The sequence below is a fragment of the Kogia breviceps genome, chromosome 1, assembly GCF_026419965.1.
Source record: "Kogia breviceps isolate mKogBre1 chromosome 1, mKogBre1 haplotype 1, whole genome shotgun sequence".
Taxonomy (NCBI): domain Eukaryota; kingdom Metazoa; phylum Chordata; class Mammalia; order Artiodactyla; family Physeteridae; genus Kogia; species Kogia breviceps.
Genome location: NC_081310.1, coordinates 31314097 through 31341580, shown reverse-complemented (window position 1 = coordinate 31341580; position 27484 = coordinate 31314097). Strand labels below are relative to the sequence as shown.

The 27484-nt window shown below is 36.2% G+C and overlaps 1 protein-coding gene across 5 annotated transcripts in view; it reads left to right on the top strand.

Annotated features, from left to right (window-relative positions):
* The window catches only part of RPS6KC1 (ribosomal protein S6 kinase C1), a 232629-nt gene that overhangs the window by 159875 nt on the left and 45270 nt on the right, over window positions 1-27484 (top strand). For 4 of the 5 annotated variants that reach the window (XM_067029882.1, XM_067029876.1, XM_059073278.2 and 1 more), the window contains 2 exons: window positions 23032-23079; window positions 24303-24435. In XM_067029882.1, the coding sequence (XP_066885983.1) occupies window positions 23032-23079; window positions 24303-24435 (181 nt within the window). Of the gene's footprint in view, window positions 1-22355; window positions 22445-23031; window positions 23080-24302; window positions 24436-27484 lie in introns of those variants that run through there. The other variant, XM_067029891.1, reaches the window with a different exon arrangement.

Sequence of the window (27484 nt, the reverse complement as noted above, 5' to 3'; positions counted from 1 at the left end):
AAAGAATGAAAAGAAATGAAGACAGCTAAGAGACCTCTGGTACAACATTAAACGCAACAACATTCACATTATAGGGGACCCAGAAGGAGAAGAGAGAGAGAAAGGACCTGAGAAAATACTTGAAGAGATTATAGTCAAAAACTTCCCTAACATGGGAAAGGAAATAGCCACTCAAGTCCAGGAAGCTCAGAGAGTCCCATACAGGATAAACCCAGGAGAAACACGCCAAGACACATAGTAATCAAACTGGCAAAAATTAAAGACAAAGAAAAATTACTGAAAGCAGCAAGGGAAAAATGACAAATAACATACAAGGGAACTCCCATAAGGTTAACAATTGATTTCTCAGCAGAAACTCTACAAGCCAGAATGGAGTGGCAGGATATACTTAAAGTGATGAAAGGGAAGAACCTACAACCAAGATTACTCTACCCGGCAAGGATCTCATTCAGATTCAATGGAGAAATCAAAAGCTTTACAGACGGGGCTTCCCTGGTGGTACGGTGGTTGAGAGTTCATCTGCCGACGCAGGGGACACGGGTTCGTGCCCTGGTCTGGGAAGATTCCCCCATGCCGTGGACCAGCTGGGCCCATGAGCCATGGCTGCTGAGCCTGCACGTCCGGAGCCTGTGCTCCGCTACGGGAGAGGCCACAACAGTGAGACGCCAGTGTACTGCAAAAAAAAAAAAAAAAAAAAAAAAAGCATTACAGACAAGGAAGAGCTCAGAGAATTCAGCACCACCAAACTGGCTGTACAACAAATGCTAAAGGAACTTCTCTAAGTGAGAAACACAAGAAAAGAAAAGGACCTACCAAAACAAACCCAAAACAATTAAGAAAATGGTCGTAGGAACATACATATCGGTAATTACCTTAAACGTGAATGGATTAAATGCTCCAGCCAAAAGACACAGGCTTGCTGAATGGATACAAAAACAAGACCCATATATATGCTGTCTACAAGAGACCCACTTCAGACCTAGGGACACATACAGACTGAAAGTGAGGGGATGGAAAAAGATATTCCATGCAAATGGAAATCAAAAGAAAGCTGGAGTAGCAATACTCATATCAGATAAAATGCACTTTAAGATAAAGAATATTACAAGAGACAAGGAAGGACACTACGTAATGATCAAGGGATCAGTCCAAGAAGAAGGTAAAACAATTATAAATAAATATATATTCACCCAGCATAGGAGGACGTCAATACATAAGGCAACTGCTAACAGCTCTAAAAGAGGAAATCGATAGTAACACAGTAATAGTGGGGGACTTTGAACACCTCACTTATACCAATGGACAGATCATACAAAATGAAAATAAATAAGGAAACAGAAGCTTTAAATGACACAATAGACCAGATAGATTTAATTGATATTTATAGGACATTCCATCCAGAAACAAAAGATTACACTTTCTTTTCAAGTGTGCACAGAACATTCTCCAGGATAGATCACATCTTGGGTCACAAAACAAGCCAAGGTAAATTTAAGAAAATTGAAATCATATCAAGCACCTTTTCTGACCATGACGCTATGAGATTAGAAATGAGTTACAGGGAAAAAACAGTAAGAAACACAAACACATGGAGGCTAAACAATACGTTACTAAATAACCAAGAGATCACTGAAGAAATCAAAGAGAAAATAAAAAATTGCCTAGAGACAAATGACAATGAAAACACGATGATCCAAAACCTATGGGATACAGCAAAAGCAGTTCTAAGAGGGAAGTTTATAGCAATACAAGCCTACCTCAAGAAACAAGAAAAATCTCAATAAACAATCTAAACTTACACCTAAAGGAACTAGAGAAAGAACAAACAAAACCCAAAGTTAGCAGAAGGAAAGAAATCAAAGATCAGAGCAGAAATAAATGAAATAGAAACAACAAAAACAGTAGTAAAGATCAATAAAACTAAAAGGTGGTTCTTTGAGAAGATAAACAAAATTGATAAACCATTAGCCAGACTCATCAAGAAAAAGAGGGAGAGGACTCAAATCAATAAAATTAGAAATGAAAAAGGAGAAGTTACAACAGACACTGCAGAAATACAAAACATCCTAAGAGACTACTACCAGCAACTCTATGCTAATAAAATGGACAACCTGGAAGAAATGGACAAATTCTTAGAAAGGTATAACCTTCCAAGACTGAACCAAGAAGAAATACAAAATATGAATGGACCAGTCACAAGTAATGAAATTGAAACTGTGATTAAAAATCTTCCAACAAACAGAAGTCCAGGACCAGATGGCTTTGCAGGTGAATTCTGTCAGACATTTAGAGAAGAGCTAACACCCATCCTTCTCAAACTCTTCCAAAACATTGTGGAGGAAGGAACACTCCCAAACTCACTCTGTGAAGCCACCATCACACTGATACCAAAACCAGACAAAGATACTACAAAGAAAATTACACACCAATATCATGGATGAACATAGATGCAAAAATCCTTAACAAAATACTAGCAAACACAATCCAACAACACATTAAAAGGATCATACACCATGATCAGGTGGGATTTATCCCAGGGATGCAAGGATTCTTCAATATATGTAAATTAATCAGTGTGATAAACCATATTAACAAATTGAAAAAAATAACCATATGATCATCTCAATAGATGCAGAAAAAGCTTTTGACAAAATTCAACACCGATTTATGATGAAAACTCTCCAGAAAGTGGGCGTAGAGGGAACCTACCTCAACATAATAAAGGCCATATATGACAAACCCATAGTAAACATCATTCTCAATGGTGAAAAACGGAAAGCATTTCCTCTAAGATCAGGAACAAGACAAGGATGTCCACTTTCACCACTATTATTCAACATAGTTTTGGAAGTCCTAGCCACGGCAATCAGAGAAGAAAAAGAAATAAAAGGAATACAAATTGGAAAAATAAGAAGTAAAACTGTCACTGTTTGCAGATGATATGATACTATACATAGAGAATCCTAAAGATGCCACCAGAAAACTACTAGAGTTAATCAATGAATTTGGTAAAGTTGCAGGATACAAAATTAATGCACAGAAATCTCTTGCATTCCTATACACTAATGATGAAAAATCTGAAAGAGAAATTAAAGAAATACTCCCATTTACCATTGCAACAAAAAGAATAAAATACCTAGGAATAAACCTACCTAGGGAGATAAAGACCTGTATGCAGAAAACTGTAAGACACTGATGAAAGAAATTAAAGATGATACCAGCAGATGGAGAGATATACCATGTTCTTGGATTGGAAGAAAATGACTATATTACCCAAAAGCAATCTACAGATTCATTGCGATCCCTATCAAATTACCAGTGGCATTTTTTACAGAACTAGAACAAAAAATCTTAAAATTTGTTTGGAGGCACAAAAGACCCCAAATAGCCAAAGCAGTCTTGAGGGAAAAAAATGGAGCTGGAGGAATCAGACTCCCTGACTTCAGACTATGCTACAAAGCTACAGTAATCAAGACAAGATGGTACTGGCACAAAAACAGAAACGTAGATCAATGGAACAAGATAGAAAGCCCAGAGATAAACCCACCCACCTCTGGTCAACTAATCTATGACAAAGGAGGCAAGGATATGCAGTGGAGAAAAGACAGTCTCTTCAGTAAGTGGTACTGGGAAAACTGGACAGCTACATGTAAAAGAATGAAATTAGAACACTCCATAGGGCTTCCCTGATGGCACAGTGGTTGAGTCTACCTGCCTATGCAGGGGACAAGGGTTCGTGCCCCAGTCCAGGAAGATCCCACACACTGTGGAGCGGCTGGGCCCGTGAGCCATGGCCGCTGAGCCTGCGCATCCAGAGCCTGTGCTCTGCAACGGGAGGGACCACAACTGTGAGAGGCCCGCATACCGCAAAAAAAAAAGAACACTCCCAAACACCATACACAAAAATAAACTCAAAATGGATTAGAGACCTAAATGTAAGACTGGACACTATAAATCTCTTAGAGAAAATCATAGGAAGAACACTCTTTGACATAAATCACAGCAACATATTTTTTGATCCACCTTCTAGAGTAATGGAAATAAAATCAAAAAGAAACAAATGAGACCTAATGAAACTTCAAAGCTTTTGCACAGCAAAGGAAACCATAAACAAGACGAAAAGACAACCCTCAGAATGGGAGAAAATACTTGCAAATGAATCAACCGAGAAATGATTAATCTCCAAAATATATAAACAGCTCATGCAGCTCAATATTAAAAAAAAGAAACAACCCAATCAAAAAATGGGCAGAAGTCCTAAATAGACATTTCTCCAAAGAAGACATACAGATGGCCAAGAAGCACATGAAAAGCTGCTGAACATCACTGATTATTAGAGAAATGCAAATCAAAACTACAATGAGGTATCACCTCACACCAGTTAGAATGGGCATCATCAGAAAATCTACAAACAACAAATGCTGGAGAGGGTGTGGAGAAAAGGGACCCCTCTTGCACTGTTAGTGGGAATGTAAATTGATACAGCCACTATGGAGAATTGTATTGAGGTTCCTTAAAAAACTAAAAATAGAATTACCATATGATCCAGCAATCCCACTACTGGGCATATACCCAGAGAAAACCGTAATTGAAAAAGACACATGCACCCCAATGTTCACTGCAGCACTATTTACAATAGCCGGGTCATGGAAGCAACCTAAATGCCCATTGACAGACGAATGGATAAAGAAATTGTGGTACATATATACAATGGAATATTACTCAGCCATAAAATGGAATGAAATTGGGTCATTTGTAGAGACCTGGGTGGATCTAGAGACTGTCATACAGAGTGAAGTTAAATCAGAAATAGAAAAACAAATATTGTATGTTAGTGCATATATGTGGAACCTAGAAAAATGTTACAGATGAACTAGTTTGCAGGGCAGAAATTCAGACACAGAAATTCAGATACGTTTGTTCAGAGAACAAATGTATGGACACCAAGGGGGGGCAAGCGTGGGGGGTGGGGTGGTGGGATGAATTGGGTGATTGGGATTGACATGTATACACTGATTTGTATAAAATTGATGGCTAATAAGGACCTGCTGTATAAAAAATAAATAAAATTAAATTCAAAAATTAAAAAAAGTCAATCTCAAATATATGTTTTATGATTCCATTTATATATCATTCTTAAAGTCACAAAATTATATTTTCCTAGTTTATTCATTGTCCATAGTTCATTCTATTTACGAATTGAGGTAATATAGGATAAAGACATTAAAAAAATTACTAATAAACTAAATAAGGATTAATAATTATTGCTATAATTTATTGATTGCATATTATAACAATATTACGAAATTGAATCTAATAATGTATAGAAAGAGCTATACACTATGACTGAGTGAGAGTTATCCCATGTGTGCAAGGGTGGTTTAACATTTGAAGTCAGTTAATGTAATCCAGCATATCAAAAGGCTAAAGAAGAAATCACAACATCATATCAATTGACTCTGAAAAAGCATTTGACATAATTCAATACTCATTCATGATAAAAACTCTTAGCAAATTAGGAGTAGAGGAAAACTTCCTCAAGTTGATAAAGAACATTTACAAAACTCCTACAGTGAGAAACTTGAAGTTTTCCTGCTAAGATCATGAACACGGTAAGAATGTCCTCTCATCCTCCTTTTCAACATCCTACTGGAAGTTCTCACTACTGCAGTAAGACAAGAAAAGAGAATAAAAATATGAAAATTGGAAAGGAAGAAAGAAAACTTCGTTTAAGGTGACATGATTGTCTATATAAAGACAGCACAAAAAAATCTCCTGAAACTAATAAACGATTATAGGAAGGCTGCAGGATACATGGTTAATGTATAAAAGCCAATCACTTTCTTATATACCAGCAGTGAATAAGGGTAATTTAAATTAAGAACACAATATGACTTACATCAGCACTTCCAAAAAATGAAATACTTAGATAGAAATCTAACAAAATATGTACAACATTATATGAGGAAAACTATAAAACTAATGAAAAAATTAAAGAAGAACTAAATAAATGGAGAGATATTCCATGTTCATGGATAGGATGCCTCATTATTGTCAAGATGTCAGTTCTTCCCAGCTTGATTTATACTTTTAGTGCAATCCCAGTCAAAATCACAGCAAGTTATTTTGTGGATGTTGAGAAAATGACTGTAAATTTTTTACAGAGGAACAGAAGTCCCAGAAAATCTAACACAATATTGAAGGAAAAGAACAAACTCAGAGAACTAATTCTACCTGAATTCAAGACTTACTATAAAGCTACAGAAATGAAGACAGTGTGGGATTGGTGAAAGAATAGACAGATCAATGGAACAGAATAGAGAGTTCAGAAATAGATCTACATGAATATAGTCTAGTGGTCTTTGATAAAGGAGTAAAGGCAATACCATGGAGAAAAGATAGTTGCTTCAACAACTGATACTGGAACACCATATCCAATGGACATTCATATGAAAAAATGGGACCTAGACCCAGACCTTACATCATTCAAAAAAATTAACTCAAAGTGGATCATAGATGTAAATGAAAACACAAAGTTATAAAACTCCTGGAAGACAACATAGGAGAAAATCTAGATGACCTTGGGCATGGCAGTGACTTTTTAGATATAACCAAAGGCATGTTTCATGAAAGAAATAATTGATAAGCTGGACTTCATTAAAATTAAAAACTTCTGCTCTGTGAAAGACACTGTCAAGATAATGAAGATAAGTTGTAGACTGGGAAAAATATTTGTAAAAGACATATATCATAAGGAATGTTACCCAGAATATACAAAGAGCTCTTAAAACCTAACAATAAGAAAATGCACAACCCAATTACAAAATGGGCCAAAGACCTTAACAGGAACCTCACCAAAGAAGATACACACACAGTATGGCAAATAAGCATATGAGAAGATGCTCCACATCATAGGTCATCAGGGAAGTGCAAACTAAAACAACAATGAGATACCACCACCTATCTATTAGACTGACCAAAATCTGGAGCACTGACAACACCAAATGCTAGCGAGGATGTGGAATAATAGGAACTCTCATTCATTACTGGTTGGGAGTGCAAAATGGTACAGCCACTTTGGAAGACAGTTTGACAGTTTCTTACCAAACTAAACATATTTTTACTGTATAATCCAGAAGTCATGCTCATTAGTTTTTTACCCAAATGAGTTGAAAACTTACATCTACAGAAATATCTACATGTGTATGTTTATAACAGCTTTATTCATCATTTCCAAAACTTGGAAGCAACCAAGATGTCCTTCAGGAGATGAATGGATAAATAAACTGTGGTACATCTAGACAATGGAAACTTATTCAGCACTTAACAGAAATGAGCTATCAAGCCATGAAGACATGGAGGAACCTTAAATGTATATCACTAAGTGAAAGATACCAATCTGAAAAAGGTACATACTGTGTGATTGCAACTGTATGACATTCTGCAAAAGGCAAAAAATTATGGAGAGAGTAAAATGATCAGTGATTGCAAGGAATTAGGAGGAGGGAGGAGGAATGAACAGGCAGAGACAGAATTTTGGGGGGCAGTGAAACTATTTTGCATGATATTATGGTGGATACGTGTTGTACATTTGTCAAAAACCATTGAATGTACAGCACCATGAGTGAGCTCTAATATAAATTGTGGACTTTGGGTGATAATAGTGTGTCAGTGTAGGTTCATCGGTTTCAACAAATGTACCACTGGTGCAAGATGATCATAGTAGAGGAGGCTGTGGATGTTTGGGGGCAGGAGGTATATGGGAACTCTGTACTTTCTGCTTAATTTGGTTGTGAACCAAAAACTGCTTCAAGAAGATAAGGAATAGTAAACAGTAGAGCTAGATTGTGCAGATAACATTAATAACCACAAACTTAATTTAAGGGAATGTAGTTTACCCATAGTTTTTATATAAGGAATCAAAATAGGCTTTGATTATAATTAATAATATAATCTTTAAGGAACCACATCTAGTATACCTGTTTTTTTAAAACAAGGGACAACCACATGTTTGATACACACACACATGAGTTTTAGTTGTGTTTCATAATGTTCAGTGTTTTAATATCTTATTCCATCTCTATTGTTGAAATTCATATCTTAATTATAATTAAGAGTATAAAATGAATTCTATACTTGTAAAACCCTTTATCTGTTATATTAATGTTAATATATTGGACTAATAGAGTATTTTCCAAAGAAGTCAAATTCTTTTTGTATTTAAAGTATGATTGTATAATATATATTTGTATGGTCAGTTTTATAATAGGAGAACCTAAGTAATTTCAAAATAAAGGGACAAGTTTCATTTTACCTCCTAATGGCTTGGGGTATACAATCTCAGGGTTAGAGAGGACTTTAAGGTCATCTGACTCAGTGAATTACAGATCTTGTGGCCCATCTGTAGTGCCCTGTTGAATGGCTGTTCAGCTTCAGGGCCTTTTGTTTATTTATTTATTTATTTATTTTTCAGGGCCTTTTATTTATTAATTTAACAAACATGTTTTGAATGCCACCATGTAGCAGGCACTGTGTTAGGTGCTATATAAGACATGCATGGTTCTTCTCTTTAGTCTAGCAGGAGAGATATAGGTCAGTATGTAAATTCTAAAACAGCATGGAAGGGACTGTAAAGAAGTGTGAATAAAGACAGAGCTACTTAATGTCTCAAAGTCAGTCATTCCATTTTACACAATTGAAACTCTTAAAAAAAGTCCTTTTTTCTCTTGAGCCAAATACTGCCTCTTTAGTCCTTAGTACTGCCCTTCTCCAATAACCAGTTTTTAGTTATTTCAACACGGTGTGTTGTCTTTCCAATTGGTAGTGTTTTATGTTTGTTTCTTCTAGTTTTATTTTGCTTAAATTTGGCCTAAATTTCAATCTGTTGAAATTTCTTTGGACTTTCCATGTGCAAATTTTTGGTTTTTTCTTAGAGTTAATAAATTGCCTGGTTTTCCCCCATTTGCTTATTTTTTTCTCTGTCCCTATCATTATTTATTACTAAACTCTCTGATAAAACTTTAAAACGTCTCAATGCAGTCAGACACCTCAGATAGTACATTAGATCAGTGGTTTTCTGAGTCTTTTCTCTTGGATTCCTTCCTTGTTCTGCTTACGTATGGATTGGTTTGTTCTCTTGGACTTCTGCATAGCTTTCCTCATCACACTTCCACTTCTTGTTACTGTGAGAATTCTCTTCATCAGTCTTCTGTTGGGTTGGCCAAAAAGTTCGTTTGGGTTTTTCCATTAAAAACCGAACAAACTTTTTGGCCAACCCAATATATTGCATTCCAATTCCCGACCCATTTTTTTTCTTCCTCCCTTTCTCTCGCTGGAGGCCTATAGGCTCTTCTCACTGTCCCTACTGTTCTAAAATTTCACAATGATTTGTTTGGTGGGATTTTTTTTTTTCATTTGTTGAACTGGGCATTTGGTGACTTTCAATTTGTGTAATAATCCAGATGTTTTATTAGGAGACCTAATAATGTCAGTATCTATATGCCTTATCTTTTAGGCTATTTGGTTTTCTTAGAAAAGAACCTTTAAATCTCTTACCAAGGGATCTAGTATTAGACCAACCAGCATTCTGGGAGCCCAGTGGTTGAAGGAGGACTGATGTCCTCATCAATTTGGCATTTAGGTTTTCGTATACTGCCCCTGTTTTCAGTAGCACTCTTCAGTCCCTCCTTTAGCTGTCTGTAGTATCTGTCTGATTCATTCTGTTTTCTGTCTTCTGAAACTTTTCTATCTTTTCTCATCTCCTCTCTTGTTTTCTTTGTAGTCATTATTGTATAACTTTAAACATTTCTTTACTGTTATTTAATGCAGTTTCTCTAGGGGATATTGATCTGTATTTCAGAGAATGTTAAATTTAACACATTGTGTAGTCCTCTCAGCTTCATGGCATCCATAATTTTGATCAACATGTCTTTGTTGACCTTTTTCAAGTTGTTAACAAATTTTTTTCAACAAAATAGGACAAAGAATCTTGCAGATGACATATAGCTACAATAATTATTTCAGGTTGACCCAATACCTTCTGGGTACTGCTAGTTACAACTAAGCCATCTTTCCTTCAACTGTTTCAAATCAAAATTTAGGCATCCAAAGTTATTTGTAAGTTTAAAGATATACACTGTTCTCTTTATCCCCCTTTTAAGACATACTGTTATTTGCCTCTAGTCTCATTTTCCTCTGGTTCATTATCAACACTGTTGCCAGAATAATTCATAAAACTGATACTTTAGGAAAGTAATTTTTCTAAAACAAATAACTCTCTTGCTTAAAAGTCTTTAATACCTTCACATAGAATTTTAGGATAATGTTCAAACTTCTTAGCTAAGCCTACAAAGACCTTTCCCAGACCACCTCAACATGCTGTCTTGGTTACAACCCTGTGGAACTGTAAGATACACAAGGTGTCATGTTTTACACATGATATACCCCTCCACCTGGAGTGACTTTACCTTTCCTTCCTCACTTAATTTGTCTCATTCTTAATTATTCTCTTCTTTTGGAGGGCTCCCTTGCTTACTTACCTCTACGGTCTAATGTAAATATCTTTTGCTGTGTCCTTTTAATGCCTTGAACCTATCTGTCACAGCATTCATCTATACTGTATGGTAGTTTTTGATATTATTTCTATGCCTCCTCCAACAAGCCTTCATATGCCTCAAATACTAAGTATTTTCCTCCTTCTTTCCTAAAAATTAACATTTTAATATATTTTGGTACAGTATTCACAGACATCTATTAGATAGAAAAGATAGTCTAAATCCTGTGCAGAAGATATGTGTCTTTGGAGAATAAGCCTCTATAACATGTCACCAGCTTCGTGACTATATCTTATTTAATTTTGTATTTTTAACATTTAGCATAGTGACTTAAAAACAGCAGATACTCAATATATATGTATTGAAAAAAGTGAATGAATGAATGAATGATACCTCTCTACTCACATTATCTTAAAAAAGGTAGGGACCATTTATTCTAATTGGCCTGACTCCTCACCATTTCTCTCCAGGTCTTTTCCATTTCTGTTTTCTCATTTATTCATTCGTTCATTCAGCAAATGTTTGTTGAGCTCCTGCTATATGTCAAGTGTGATAATAGCCACTGGAGATACAATGGTGAATAAAACACCTAATCTCTACCCTCTCAGAGTTTATAATTCAGTGGGAAATAGCAGTTACAATACAGTGTGAAACTGCTTTGGGTGAAGGAAGTACACTAGGGTATTGTGAGAACATGTAGGAGGGGTGCCTAGCTTGGGGCTCTCCAGAGGCTTCTTAGATGCAAAGCAAAGACATGAGGAATGAGTACGGTTTAGCTCCTAGAATAGTGTTTCAGGCTAAAGGAATTGTGGGAGACTCAGAGCATGCTTTCTTTCTAGCTTCTTTAACTCTTTGAATTCTTCCTTTTTTCCTTCCTGCCCACCTATGTTTAGTCCATTCTTCAAGACTTAGCTGAAAGCTTATCTCTGCCTTAACTGTAATACTCGTCTTTCCTTTCTTTGAATTAACACAACTTAGCATTCAGTTGTGTATTATTTTAGCTTGTATGCCTTTAGTTGCCTTAAATATCTTGTTAATGTGTCCTAGAGGGCAGAAACTATAACTTATCCTTTTTTATTTTCTCTGATAATGCCTAACTAAACATAGTGCTGTCCATGCAGTAAGGATTTAACAAATGCTTGCTGAATAGTTATAAAGAGGACAAAAAGAGATAATACATGTGTTTTAAGATTTCAAATACTCTGTGAGTCTGTACCTCAAAATATACTACAAGTTCAGGATCAGAGCAAGAAGAGTAGTTTTGAAAACTGTCAAAACATTCATCCTCCTCCCTTTTTCACCCCCTCTCACAGAATACACCTGTAGATTGTTGGCAGGGAAATTGTTGCAGTTGATGAAATTGTCAATATGAGAATGAGTGTTATGTCTTTGTGTTTCCTATATGCTTTAAAATATTTTGGAATTTTTTAGAACATCAACACATTGTATTCTTCTACTAAATAAAATTTCTAGTCATATTAAAACATTGTTAAATTTTGACCAGTACCAGAATTTCAACTCCATCTGCTCCAAAAGTGCAAAACTCATTTAAAACACTTAAAAATAATAACATTTAAAGCTTTCTTGCCCTTGAAGCATTTTCTTCAGAATTGGAATCAGGCTATCTCTGACATTGGCAACTTAGTTGGATATGTATTGATTGACTTGAAGATGTAGCCTCTGTGTCCATCTGTTATCCTTATAAGATAGCATTTACTGAGTACACACAGCACCAATTTTGAACACGATATAAAAACTATTTGGACATATTTGCTGCTCTTTAGGGACTTATTTCAGTTTCCAGGGCCTATAAATTTATTTGAGCATATTTATGGAACACACTTAGCAGCAGAATGAAAATATTAAACCAGAGTATGAATGGACATAGTTTATATCAGCACCAGAGTATTAGGTGTTGCTAGCAAATGCAAATAAGAAGGATCTAAAGCTAAATACAGCAGACTATACTTATAATTGAATTAATTTTCATCTAAATTTAACAGTGTCAAGTCATTATCCCAAGTGAACTTCAGAATTCAAACCAAAGGAACAGAACAAATGGTTTCATTATGGTATTGAATGACATAAGCTGAACTTGGGCCTGTAAACCCAGAACTTCAGAGTTTTTACCTCTCTTTAACATAATCTCTTTGTGGCCTTGGGCAAGTTGCTTTGCAAAAACAGAAAACAGACAATCAAAATGAGGATGACAAAGGTGTAGAGATCTAGCTTTTAAAGCATTTGGATCTGAGAAGAGCCTCCTAAGTGGATGTTTTTCCTAGCTCTTCAGCATTTCTGTTTTAAACTCGATTTCTCTGTTTTTTATATTCTGCCTTCTGCTATATTTATATCCTGTTTTCTTACAAAGACACACCATGTCCTTTGGAAGCATGTTTTATGAAGTAATAGATGTATAGGCCTAGGACTTGAAAAATTATACAAAGTAACTCTTTTTTCATCTATATAAAAAAGACATTTCTGTGATAGCTTTATTGTTCACTAAATCATTAACCTCACATCCTAGTAAGAGACATCATTGAGGAGTGGCTCACATTCATTGACATTTGGCTAACAGAATATGAGATTTAAAATTCATATTTGTGGTTGAAATAATTACTCCCTGGATTATTTTCTGGAGAAGCACATGTATTTTACATTGCCCTAGGGCAGGACTAGATTTAGCTATTCGCCTAAGGATAAATAATCCAGGTGTTGGCCAAGTGACTTTTAGAGAAACATTTTTTTTTTAAGTTGTTTTTTTTTTTTTTTATGTGGACCATTTTTAAAGTCTTTATTGAATTTGTTACAATATTGCTTCTGTTTTTATGTTTTGGTTATTTGGCCACAAGGCATGTGGGAACTCAGCTCCCCAACCAGGGATCGAACCCGCACCCCCTGCACTGGAAGGCGAAGTCTTAGCCACTGGACCGCCAGGGAAGTCCCGAGGAACCCCTTTAAAATCCTTTTTATCTTTTCTGATCCTGATAAAACAATCTTTGCCAACCATATTTCAGTGCCCCTTGGAGGAATGAAACAATGTGGGAATGACTGGCCTTTTAATTTTGAGTAAATTACTTGTGTTTGCAAATCTCTTTTAGCACCGCCAAAATATGCTTATTTTCTTTTTTTAATGTTATGATTCATAATATATTCATAACATCTTGGAAAATAAAGTTACTTTGGTAACATTTACTCTATTTTTAGCTATCACAATGACAAACGAATCTTTTAAAAATCATCGTGATTATTATTGAAGTTACTGAGTATACAGAGGCATGAATTGTGTTCCCGTGGAGCATACACACACAACAGTATTGTATTTGATTATAGAAACTGTCGATAGTTGTGCTCAACAGGTTGTGTTCAATTTCAATAGAGGTCAGGACAAATGGGCTTTGTTATGACAGTTCTTAGGGTACATGAATGTTTAATAATGCCCTAGTTTTAAATTAATTTATAACTATGCTGTAGAAGCTTGGAAGAATTTTTAAAAATCAGGATTAAGATTAGAATGCATGCAAACTAAATGTATCTGCTGCCATTTTATTTTATTTTTTATTTATTTATTTTTTGTGTGTGATACACGGGCCTCTCACTGTTGTGGCCTCTCCCATTGCGGAGCACAGGCTCCGGACGCGCAGGCTCAGCGGCCATGGCTCACGGGCCCAGCCGCTCCGCGGCACGTGGGATCCTCCCGGACCGGGGCACGAACCCGTGTCCCCTGCATCGGCAGGCGGACTCTCAACCACTGCGCCACCAGGGAAGCCCGTCTGCTGCCATTTTAAAATCAAGAATTAAAAGATGCTTTATATAGTCTAAAAAATACTTTCTATATTGCTTTTCTTCTTACTACATTAAAGATACCAAAAAAACCAACCCAGGAATCAAAGTTGATGTATAAGAAAATTTCATATAAGTGCATTTCTTTTAAGATGAATATATAGCCAGGTTCTTGAGATTCTCTGTTTGTAATAATTCAAAAGACACCTCAGTATTTTGTTTCTACATGAGGTATTGTGATGATAATCATCACCTTAAATAAATGACATTTTGGAGTAGCCAGAAATCAGGATTTTATATTGCTATTTTGTGGATTTTGTAAAACCTCATCTCAAAGTGCATTTACCTTGGGTAACATTTGGATTGTGGATATGATGGTACACAGAAAACAAACCTTTCAAAGCAAAGTACCTTATTTTATGACTACCTAAAAATATATATATATACCTTTATTATTATTTCATAGACTGAACATACCTTCAGTTTATATTTCACTTTATATATTGTATGCTTGCTTTGTATAAAATTACAGGGGATTTAAAAAAACTAGCCAGCTCTCCCCTTTTTTTAAAGGAAAAAAATCATCACATTTACTTAAGTAAATTCCATTAGAGGTAGTATTTCTCTTGTCTTTTTGTTCAGCCACTAGAGTCCCTTGTGACCTTGGGTATGTATTCTAAGAGGTGACTGATGGTTCGTGATGTTCTGAATTTTCTGGTAGCTTGCCTGTTGCCTGCCTCTAGGTTTGTCATCACCCTTATGCTGACTTACGCAGTATTCCTTCAGTCTCTTATCTCCAGGCTTTGAAGCATTTGTTCTGAAGGTGGCCACAGTGACTTTGGGTAGCAGCAGATGGTGAACCTTCAGGCTGCCACCGGCTATACTGGTGTTAAGTTGGATAGTTAACGTTTGATGAAGAATCAGTAGTGCATATGAAAGAGCTTTTGCTGCTGAAATATCTTTTAATTAAAAAATTAGCATACTCAAACCTTTGTAAATGTCTGGGCATTTAAAGAAATCTAAAATTAGTTGTTTTCTTATACAAGAATTCGTTATTTACCAGCTTAGATTTGTGTTGCTTGCTAGTCCTACTGTGGTTCTTTTTCCCTGCTCCAATATGCTTGTAGTTAAGGCAGATAAAAGAATTAGGTAAACTGGGATGTTTTGGGGAGTTAAATGTGTTTGGATAAACATTAAAAAAAAAATATATATATATAATTTTACATTTCCTTATTTTATTATTATTTTTAACATCTATTGGAGTATGATTGCTTTACAATGGTGTGTAAAGTATATTTTGATTTATGGTAATTTGGAATTTAATAATTGGAAAGAAATGTGGATCTTACGTACTACTTCTTACGTACTACGTACTAGAATCCTAGTAGATTAGTTCTGTTGTTCCTACGTTTGAAGATATTTCTCGGTTGTATAGAAGCCTGAAGAGCTTAACCTGCTTCATAGATATTTCTCCTTGCTCTAAGTTGGTTGGTGATGTTTTGGCTTTGCTATCAGTCCACAAAGCAGTACCCTTTTTGATTGTTCACTTAGTTCATGATATTGTGCTGTGTTGGAAGTTCTAGCACAAATAAAGCACTGGTAAGACTCCACATAATCTTTTTCTGTTCCCTTTACATCACAGGGGTACCTTTTATGCTTTGCTGAAAATAGATTCTTGAGAGTAGGAAATGAAAATGCCCTTTAGGATAGAGTTGTAAGTATCCGTGTCAAATTTTACTTTTCATACTTCAGTTCTTATCAGTGAAACAACTTTTGTGAGCGCATGACCATTAAGAACAGATGGATTCCGTGGCATAACAGGTGAGAAGTTCCTCTACACAGTCTGTTCATGCTGATGCTCCTGATGCTGCACCTTCTCATGCACGGAAGTGGTAGGCTGAGTATCTTTTGCTTTTGGACTTGCTGGACAATGGTACAGGGAGCATTGCTAGCCTTCTGATGTCAAAGAAAGAGTTAGACCCCAGTGGGGAGAATTGTTGGTATTAAAGGTCACCCCCAGTACTCTTTGTTTTCTGGTAGTTAAATTTTTTATAAGATTATCTCATGAGCATAAGGTATGGATTAACAATCAACAGTAGAAATACATTTTGAATATTCTAAGCATATAACATGAGATGGGTTTTAGCAATAAATATAAATGACATTCGATTATCATCATGTGGTATTGACAGGGAGAGCAAAGGTTTAGTGCTTTAGGTTTGTTGTTCAAAACCATTTCTACAGAAGAATAACATTACTAGCTCCTATAAAGCTGCCAAGATGACTTTAGTTAATAACTCATCTAATAATGGTCAAGTTAAGTGTGGACTTTTTTAAAAAAGAGAGTACAGTAAGTATAATCTTATTTATCTGGAACTATGTGAAAAAGACCCTCTAACTTGTGGAATTGGGCTTCTCTGTTTTCTCTCGCTTCTTTATTATGTTGATCCCATTCTTTTCTGGTATGTTTGTTTATGGGTGAATTCCCAGCAGTATAACTTGCACAATTGAAGTCCATTTAGATGACATCCCATCCACACGAATGGTACTGTGACACCAGTAAGGGAAACGCTGTTTGTCTGGTATGGCTATCTCTGTAAGCTTTTCTTAAACATTAAAAAAAAAAAAACACTTTTATTAATTGTTCTGGAGTCCTGTGAAGTAACTGGCACCAAAGTAGAGATAGATATTCCCTTAGATAACCCAGGTAGTCTTTCTTTTTAAAGGAATTGGAGTTGAATTTACTTTTAGAGACTTCCAGACTTTGAATGTCAACCTTTAAATTAAGTATCTAAAAAAATTAAAAAATAGGTGGCACATAATCTTCACTGAAGGGAACGATCCATATTTCCTCACCACAATCATAGTGTCTTTATTGCTATTTGTCTCTTTTCTTTTCTCCAAATTTATTTTTCATATGCTTAAAAAAACCTCATCATTTGATACTTTTGATATATTCCCCAACCTCTCCTATCTTTCCAGAGGTGGTACCTAGTTAAATATTGGGCCTTCCCCATTCTAGTTAACAAAATTGACTTATAATCAATTGGAGCTTTTCCTGCTACTGTTGTGAAAGAAGAGTAGGCAAGTCTCATTGTGCTGGTGGAATTGAGGAGCAGATGAGGCTCATCCTAAAGGGATAAGTTGTCTGTTTGGGGGTTTTTTTTCCCAGTTAGGAGCAGTGATTCTGTATATTACCACGGGCAAACATGAAGTAATCTCTCCTGTTAGACCATATGCTAAAATAGTGCTGATAGGTAAGTGTGAAAAATGAAAGGGAAAAATACAATAATTGTATTCTTTCAATAAGGTATGCTATCCAAGATAATTATTTCATGACAGGGTTAGTTATAGTACTTGTTTTATCATGAAATAAAAGATGGTTTTAGGAGTCTTTTATCGGGAAGACAATTGTATCAAATTAATACTAAATTAGATTTTTGTCTTTATAAAGGTGAGCAAACCCATGTCCACAAATGAACGAATTCTGTTTGAGGGTTAAAGAAGCTATTATTTTGTCCTTATATGCTGACAGCTTCATTACAGATTGGCCTACTGTTGGCATTAAAAAAATGTTTGCCTCCTTATGATCTTTGTGCGTGCAACTATAATATTAATGCAGCGCCATAGCACTGTTCATTAAGAAATGACTCTAAATGAGGTTGAAGCAAGTAAATTTGGAAAGATACAGATGTTAAATGCAGTCGTTTCTCTTTGTATACAGCTGTATGGCTAATAATTTCCAAGTGGCTAAAGCTCTTGTTAGCAGGAGTGCTGGTGTGTTAAGAATGGCTCTATAAATAACTTTAAGAACTGAAGTTGAAGGTGCTTCTTTTAAAGACTACTGTTAACTAAACATTATTGCCAAACAGATGGAAAGCATTCACCAGCCTGATGTTTTTAGGTCTAATTATATTATCACCAGCCCTGTACGGCTCAGTTGAAGAGGTGTATCCAGAGGCCAATTTATAATCATTTAGCCAACACCTGTTTGGGAGAAATTGACAGTCAAAGGGCACATTTAAAAAAAATCACATATGTTCTTGTGTTTATTGCCTCAATGTGAACATTGTCTAGTTGCAGACAAACTTGGAGAAGAAAGTAAATGTAAACAAAGCAGCCCTTCTCAGCCATGTTTATCGATCTTAATTTGGCCTTTTTATCTGATCCACTTCATGCTTCATGGCTAAGTGAGACCAGCAAAGAGATATCGCTCCTGATTTATGCAGGTACATTCTGTTCAGTCGATTAAGAAGTTTCCGGTAGAAAGAAGTTCTTTGCTTTGTACAGCTTCCTAACCTTTTACCTAGTGAAACGTTTTCTATTTCACATAGAAGTATGTTATTTAAATTAGGATTGGAATCTGATGAGTAGCTTAAAAGAGTCCCAACTTGATGTGAAAACAGATGAGATTTAGGGAATACTGAATGTCTTCACAGACTCAGTAGATGTTTATTGAGCCCTCCTTTACAGAGGTGTGCCCCCTTTTGCACTCATGATATGTTAATTTAACTGTCAAGGTTCAAGTTCTTTGAATGTGCTTCCATGCCTAGGAGGTTCATGATTGGTGGTGAATATAGCTCCGAGGGAAATTATGGGCAAATAGGTCTACCCTCTCTGAAAATAGTTCACACCTGATGATCCTACTAACTCTTTCGTTTTAGTGTTTTTCCTTCTTCTGACATACTTCTCTTTGGAAAGACATGTATAAGTTGCCTTCATTTTCATATCACCCGTTACTAACTCTGAGTAGTTGGCTTCTGTCCCTGTCAGTTGACTGCATAATGTAGTAATGAAAGCTATCAGTGACTTCCTGACTCCCTTAGGCAGTAGTCCCTTCTTAGTTCTCATTCTTCATGGCTTCTCTTTGTTGTTTGGCACAGGTGATCACTCTCATTTTAAGCATTCTCTTTTCCTGATGTCTGAACCACTATATTTTCTGGGGTTTTTGGTGTATTTCTCACTGTACTTTTGGTTGTTATTGTGTTATATACCTTCACTATTCCAGCTATGTATACACAGACATAAATAGTGTAGTTTAGCAGTTAAAGAGGAAGAGCCTTGGAGCCAGATTGCTGGGTTTAAATTTCACCTCTAGCACGTCTTGGCTTTGTGAGCATGGGCAGGTTAACAGTTTTATGTTTGTTTCCTCCTCTGTAATTTGGTTAATAAAAGTATACCTACCTTGGAACATCCCTGGCTGTTCAGTGGTTAAGACTGCGCTTCCACTGCAAGGGGCATGGTTTCGATTCCTGGTTGGGCAACTAAGGTCCCACATGCCGTGTGGTGTGGCCAAAAAGCAAGAAAAAACAGTATACCTACCTCATTGGATTGTTGAATGAATTATGTGATTTAATTCCTTAAACCCCATCACAGTGCCTGCTATAAAGTGAGCATTCCATTGGGGTACTTCCTCATGTCTTTAGCTGTTATTTTTACGGAGCTTGCTCAGTTACTGTACATCTTTAGTCCTGACTTATTTTCTAAGCTCTATTCCCCAAATGCTGTCTACCTTCCAAACTTTTACACCTAAATTCATTCACATATGTTTATTGAACAATTACTGTGGGAGACGGATAGGTTATATGTTGGAGGAAATACAATTTCTGCCCTGTATTAGCTTTCTATCGCTGCATTACAAATTACCAGAAACTTCGCAGCTCAAAACAACTAAATTTATTATGTCAAAGTTCTTTGGATCAGAGGTCTGACATGGGTTGCATTGGGCTAAAATCAAGGTGCTGGCAGGGCTGCATTCCTTACTGGAGACTCTGGGAGAAAATCCACTTTCAAGCTCATTCATGTTGTTGGATGAATTCTTTTCTTTGTGGTTGTAGGACTGTGGTTGCTGGCTCTCAGCCAAGGGTTGGTCTTTGTTCCTAGAAGCTGCCTGCTCCTTCTCATGCTTACTGTGAGCTCCTAGAGGGCTCTTTCCAGTGCTTACATGTGGACCTCTGTATCCAGCAACAACATGTCCCTCTCATACTTCGAATCCCTCTGATTTCCCCTTCAGCCATATCATTTTTGTGCTGTCCAGTTCTGGACAGAGACAGTTCTCTAAGGGGTCATGTGATTTGATTAAGCCCAGTCAGATAATCCAGGGTAATCTGTTTTAAGGTCTGTACCCTAATTACATCTGCAGAGTCCTTTTTGCCAATAACATAACATATTCACAAGTTATGGAGATTAAGATATGAGTGTCTTTGGCGACTGTTATTCTGCTTACAACATGCTGATAAAAAGCTTGAAATCTGGTTGAGATATAGACAAGTGACCAAATAAAACCAAGTTGAAGAGGCTGGTACCATATACAGTGGGAGAACAAAGGAAGAAAAGTGTCAGTGACATTTGAGCTGAATATGGAAAGATAAGTGCTTGTTTGATAAGGGGCTGGGTGAACATTTCAGGGAGAAGAAGCAATAATAGTGATAGCAATAATAGTAATAACTGTACCAAGCAATTGTAAAGATTATCTCACTGAAATTCTCACAAATGGTAGATACTATTATTATCTACTGCTATAGCTTCTAGAGATGAAGCTATAGTATCTTCACATGTGGAGTAGAAATGGTAAAACTATCTTATTGGGTAATTGAAAGAATTAACAGTGATTACACATGACTAAAGCATAGCACATATTAAACACTTAAAACACGGTAGGCGAAAGAGAGTAGAAGGTGGAGGAGAGAAATACTTAGGAGGTAGAATTGACTGGACTTGGTTACTGGTTATGAAGGTGGGGGGCAGGGGAGAATTCACAGTGACTTAGGGAGCTTTTTGATTTGAGGGGGGGGTTCCATGGGTGGTGGTGTTATTCAATATGGTAAGAGGTGAAGTGGGGTTTTGTTTTAGTTTTAGTGGGGACAGGGCTTTGGGAAGAGGAAGAGATGAGTTTAGGAGGTATCTGTGGGAATATTCAATTGAAATTAAATGGAGTTAAATAGTATAGGTCAATCACTCAGAAGAGGGGTCAAAGATGAAGTTGTCACTATTACTTCAAATTCATCAGGTCTTAAACGGGTTCCTCTTTGTAACTCCTGTTTCTTCTCACCATTCTTTTATTTATTTATTTATTTAACATCATTATTGAGGTATAATTGCTTTACATTGTTGTGTTAGTTGCTGCTGTATAACACAGTGAATCAGCTATACACCTACATATATCCCCATATCTCCTCCCTCTTGCGTCTCCCTCCCACCCTCCCTATCCCACCCCTCTTGGTGGTCGCAAAGCACCGAGCTGATCTCCCTGTGCTATGTGGCTGCTTCCTACTAGCTCTCTATTTTACATTTGGTAGTGTGTATATGTCCCTGCCACTCTCTCACTTTGTCTCAACTTCCCTTTCCCCCTCCCCATGTCCTCAAGTCCATTCTCTACATCTGCGTCTTTATTCCTGTCCTGACCCTAGGTTCTTCAGAACACTTTTTTTTTTAGATTCTATATATATGTGTTAGCATATGGTATTTGTTTTTCTCTTTCTGACCATTCTTTTATTTTTCTAAGTGTAATATCTTCTTTTACCCTTGACTCTTAACTCTCTGGAGGGGGTGGGGAAAAAAAGCCCTGTTTACAGTGTTTGCAGATTTCTGTGGTGTAAATTCCCCCGAGATGGCCCATTTCAGACTCTGGCTGCTTTTGTGCTACAACAGCAGGGTTGAATAGCTGCAACAGAGACCTTTTGGGCCTGCAAAGCCTTAAATATTTACTACCTGCATCTTTACAGGAAAAGTTTGCCAACCTCTGCTATAGTGTTTCTCCAAAATGATAAGATTAACATAATATAAAATATATAATATAAATATTAAAATGTTTATAAAATATAAACTATAAATATAAATATTAATATGGTAGCATAATTCCCTATCTCTATTCACTCTTTTTTTTACCAGGATGGGTGCAGGGGGAGTGGATAGTTTGAGGGGGCATTGTGTGAGATTATGAGGGGTCTTGAGGTCATTGTTTTGAATGTGTGCTTTTTCTCTGAATGAGAAGTGACATGATATAACTTATGTTTTTAAAAGCAAACCCTGCCTGCTATTTTGAGAATAGACCATAGGGCAGCAAAGATGGAAGCAGAGAAATCTGTTGGGACACCATTGTTATAATCCAGGTAAATCTTTGTTTCATTCAGGGTAATAGCTGTGGAAGTGGTGAGGTGAGTTCAGATTCTGGATACAATTTGAAGATAGAGCTGGCAGGATTTGCTGATGGGAAAGGAGGAGTTAAGGATGAGTCCAGGATGGAGAAGTAGCACCAGAAGGGTGCCTTGGGTTAGAGCCTGGGTTATTGAGATCACATTGTAGCAAGTTGCTACATTAGAGGCTTTAGGAAGAAAACTGAGACTTCAATTTCTGTAAAAAAAAATTTTTTTAACTTTTTTAAAACCATATATGTTTCATGAAGAAAAACTCTTTTTCTAAAATAATTTTTCCTTTTAAGAAATATATTTTAAAATAAATCTAGGAAAATGTAGTAGTGTTTCTAAAATATGGCATTTTTAGAAAGGAAACACACTTTTAGATAAGACTGTTTTAATCCTGTGATTTAGCGACTTAAAAAAAATCAATTCAGAAATTAACAATTTTGGCAGAGTCAATTTCAACACTTCTCCCAAACCTTTAAAGTATAGTCTCAAAAAGTTATGAGTTCATGTTTCATTGTATTGTAAATAGGTTATTACTCATGTCTTTTATGTAGGTTTTACTTGTAATGGACACAAGGACAGAACAGACATTCATTCTAAAAGTAAGTAGAATTTTTCTGTTTAATGAATTTAGAAATTTATTTTAAAATTATGCTTCTGAAAGAAAATATTTAATTTTTTTCTGGCTGTTTGAATGTTCTTTTATGTTTGCAGTGATCTGTATTTATTTTACTTTGTGTCCTTCCATCACAGTGGATAAATACTCTATAGCATACATTTAAAAAGAGGCTTAGGTTATAGAGTATGGAGGAAATAATTTGTATAAGTTGAACACTCATTTTATGCTGATTAAATGTATAGTGTATAATTTAAATACATCTCTAGTACATTTTGCATAATATGTGAAGACCGCATGCAATCATACCTTTGCTTATAATTATAGTTTTTAAGAGCTGAAATTTTGCCTTAAAGTCTTTGCTACAGGTATTTGGGAGAGTGTTATCTACATCCCTTGCCCTGTCTTTTTTCTAAATTCAATTTTGATTCTCTGTATTACTCAATTTGTAATTAAATGAATAAAGGAAGAAAACCCCCTCAATTTTGTAATTTCAAAATAATATTTGAAGTGGATTGTGATAGTACATATTCTAAAAATGTCCTCATTTAAGCATTTCCACAGCATCCAGAATTAGTGAATTTCAGATTAGTTTTATATTTTTCTGATATTTTTTCTTTTACTTATCAGCATGGCAGTTGGTCATATTGACATATACTGAAATAAATTTCTTTTTATGAGTATACTTCATCACTGGCATTTTCTCAGATTTTTAAACCAGGATATGACAGCAGAAACTACACATACCTTGTTCCTTTGGAGAAAACTTAAAATGATCTTTGTACTTTTTTGGAATAGAATTTTAAAACTGCCCGTTTAACCTAGGAATGCCTTTTGTGTCTCAGGAATCTGAATTGATCTCACGAGGTCTACTGCTTTAAAGATATACATAAGTAAAATAAAACTCAAGAAAAGGTCATAGAGAAATAACTGTGTGTCGTCCTGATGACTTAGTTCGAGAGCATCTCTAATAAAAACACTGACCCACGTAATTGATTTTAATGGCAGCTTTGTGGCATCTTCCGTTCTCTGGATTCACGCCAGATGCCATCAGCAGAGCCTCCAGGGACTGAGGGGCATAGAGCAGCAGATGAGTGGTTTCTCTGAAGCCCAGGGTAACTCGGATAGATTAGTTTGGTTGATAAACACAGAGAACAGCAGGCTCCAAAGGCAACTGAGGGTACAACTGACCTTTTTGTTCTCTGTCAGGGTCTAAGGAAAAGCAGTGAAAACAGCAGGAACAGAAAGACCATCATCCCCCGCTGCGTGCCCAACATGGTGTGTCTGCACAAGTACATCATTTCTGAGGAGTCGGTATTTCTTGTGCTGCAGCACGCGGAAGGTTGGTTTGTAGTTTAAATTGTTTGTGGAGTGACGCATGTCACCTGCTTAGCTCTTTAGTTTCTAGAATGTCCTTCTTACTTCTGTCATTACTTGAGCGGATAAAAACATAGGAAACACGCGTGAGAGATTGTTTCCTTATTCCTCTGCTCTCCCGCCCCTAGTTTGAGTTGTGAGGGAGGATGAAAGCCCAGGCGAGAGGCACATTTCATTTGAACTGCAGTAACATTCTTAGATATACTTAACTACTTACTCACTCCTAGGATCAGTCCAATATGAGAACTTCAATGCGAATGTGTGCTAAGAGAACTAAGTTTTATTTTAGGGATTTCTCTTGTTTTCTGAGAATGTTAGATGACAAAATGAAGAGCATCCCCTGAAGAATTAATTAATTACCTCCTTTTTTAGAAGGCGTAGGTATTTGCTTAACAGTTGACATTACCTAGTTATTCTGATCTGGGTTTTTACAGCTACAGCCACTGGCATCACACATGGGTACAAAGCAAAGGCACAATGCTCTGCCTTCAAATTATGAAATTTCAGCTCTTAGTAAAGGGAACAGGTGGCAAAAAAATACTATATTTTGGTTTGTTTTTGCCCTTTAACACCTAAATTTAAATAAATAGTCTTTTATGTAGAATGAACACAGCATATAAATATTAATCCACAAAATAAATATTGCCTTTTGGCTTTTGAGAGGTGTTCTTAAAATAATAAAGACAATTAAAATTATTTTCCGTATTTCATGAAGGTGTTGTTCTTATTTTAACATTACCGAGAATAAAGAACTACTGTGCTTTAGTAATAGGCGTAACATTTGAATTGAATGCATTTTCCCAGGAAAATCAGTCATTGCTTTGTGGAATGAGGTCTCGCCTGATAACTAATGTAAGATCTTTGGCAGGGGCAATGAACTATTAATATTGTTTATTATGAAGTACAGCACAAGATAGCTACAGATGGAGGGAAGACCTCCACATGTAGTATTTGATAGGAAATTCAGAAGGGGCTCCATGGTCTCTCAGGTATTAAGAGAGTTAATTGCGTGTGTGAATTGGATAACGAATTCACCTTTGTTCAGATATTCTAGACAGCTTTTATCCGAGGATACCAGTGCATTACAGGCATTATTGAATTAAAGGTCATGTCATCTGATAGCGAAATACAGCCACCTCTGGTGTGGAACAAAATAACTTGCGTAGTAATAATCCATAATAATTTAGAACAAGGTCAGTAGGATGAATGTAATTATAGTCAATATTCTATTACCCAGTGTGGATTACTCATGTTGGAGATTATCTGTGGCAAATTTTTCAATCCTAGTGTACCTCTGCTATTTGCAGCTTCCTCTTCCTGTTTTTCCTTTTCCTTCTCCAAATACAATACTTCATTTTTTCTTGTACCATCTTTTTACCTTCTTTTATACTTCCCAAAGCTGATATTTCAACTGATTTTACTTTGTTACTATAGAAAATGTTTATAATATGCTTTAAAGCCATAGACATGTGGCTTTCAAATTTTCCACTGTTTTAGATTATCTTTACCGAGTCTCTTTCCTTTATTGTTGACCATGCCTGACTTTGAAAGGTTACGTGACCATAGAATTTGTCCTGGATTATTTAAACTTGGGGGGGTGGGCAGGAATCTCTTTTGACTACTCATTTCAGGTGTTTATTGTTTAATTTTAAGAAGATTTTATAATACAAATATATTGGATTATGGTGTAAATAGGGACTCGGGATTCATTTAATATTCAGCAAATTTATTGAGCATATACTATCTATTAGGCTTTCTTTTAGGTGAACAAAACAGGAAAAGAGTCTGACTTTTTAAAACTTACATTCTTCTTGTGGAGAGTCAAAGAGAAAAACAAAAGCATGATAGTACTGGCTAATAATAGGGACCATACTCATCTTTAACACAGAGAGCTCTAATCGAGAATGACTGGGGGACTACTTTAGACTAGTTAGTCAAGGAAGCCCACTCTAAGAAGGTGACGTTTAGGAGGAGTTTTGAATGACAAAAGAAATAACAGTTTGGATGTAAGGGGGAAACCCATTCTAGGTATAGGGATCAGTGTAAGAAATCGAAGGCAAAAAGAAACTTGCAATGTTTGATGAACAAGAAAGGAGACCATTCAGTTGGAGTCTGGTAGGTGAAGGCAGTGGTGGTATATGAAGCTATTGGAGAAGCACACAGGAGCACGGTAAGGGCTTTGGCTTTCATTCAAGTGCATTGGGAGATGATTGGACATTTTAAGCAGTGACAATGTCTGATCTACATTTAAGAAAATCACTCTAACTGTTGTATGTGGAATGGATTATAGAAAGGCAAGAGGAGAAGCAATGAAGGGTAATAAAGTAGTCTGGGCAAGAGATGATGATGGCATGGCCTTCTGGGATACTTGTGGATTTGCTCTGAGGGTGGGATCTGTGATGGATTTCAGGTTATGGAGAGAAGAATCTAGGATAATTTCCTGGATTTGGCATGAGCAGTCAAGTGAACTGGCTGATGGACAGCGTGTTATCTTTTTACATGTCAGTGGTACTTTCTTTGTTACCTCTCTGAATTAGGAGGTTGTGCATATATCATAAAAACATCACTTTCATGAACATGAGTAGCTATTACTGAAAAAGTAAACACTGAAGTATTGTTTTCTCCATAATATGAATCCTTGAATATTTATGATTTGGGCTTTAACTTCCCTTTGCTTAACAGAACTATTCATGATTCACATGAGTCTCTTGGACTAATTTTCGTAACATTTTAAATTCATTCATTTAGAAATATATGGAGTGCTCTCTGGAATACAGGCTTAGTTCTAACCTGGCAGTGAGCAAAATAAAGACTCTGCCCACGTGGAGCTTGCACTATAGAGGCAGAGCAGACAATAAGCAAATACATGAGTAAATATATGAGGGAATGCCACAAGGGTGAGTTGGGGGTTGTTATTATAGAGTGGTCACCTTATTAAGAAGGAGACATTTGGCCAATGACCTGAGGGAAATGAGAGAGGGAGCAGATGTGGACATGGGAGGGAGGAGTATCTT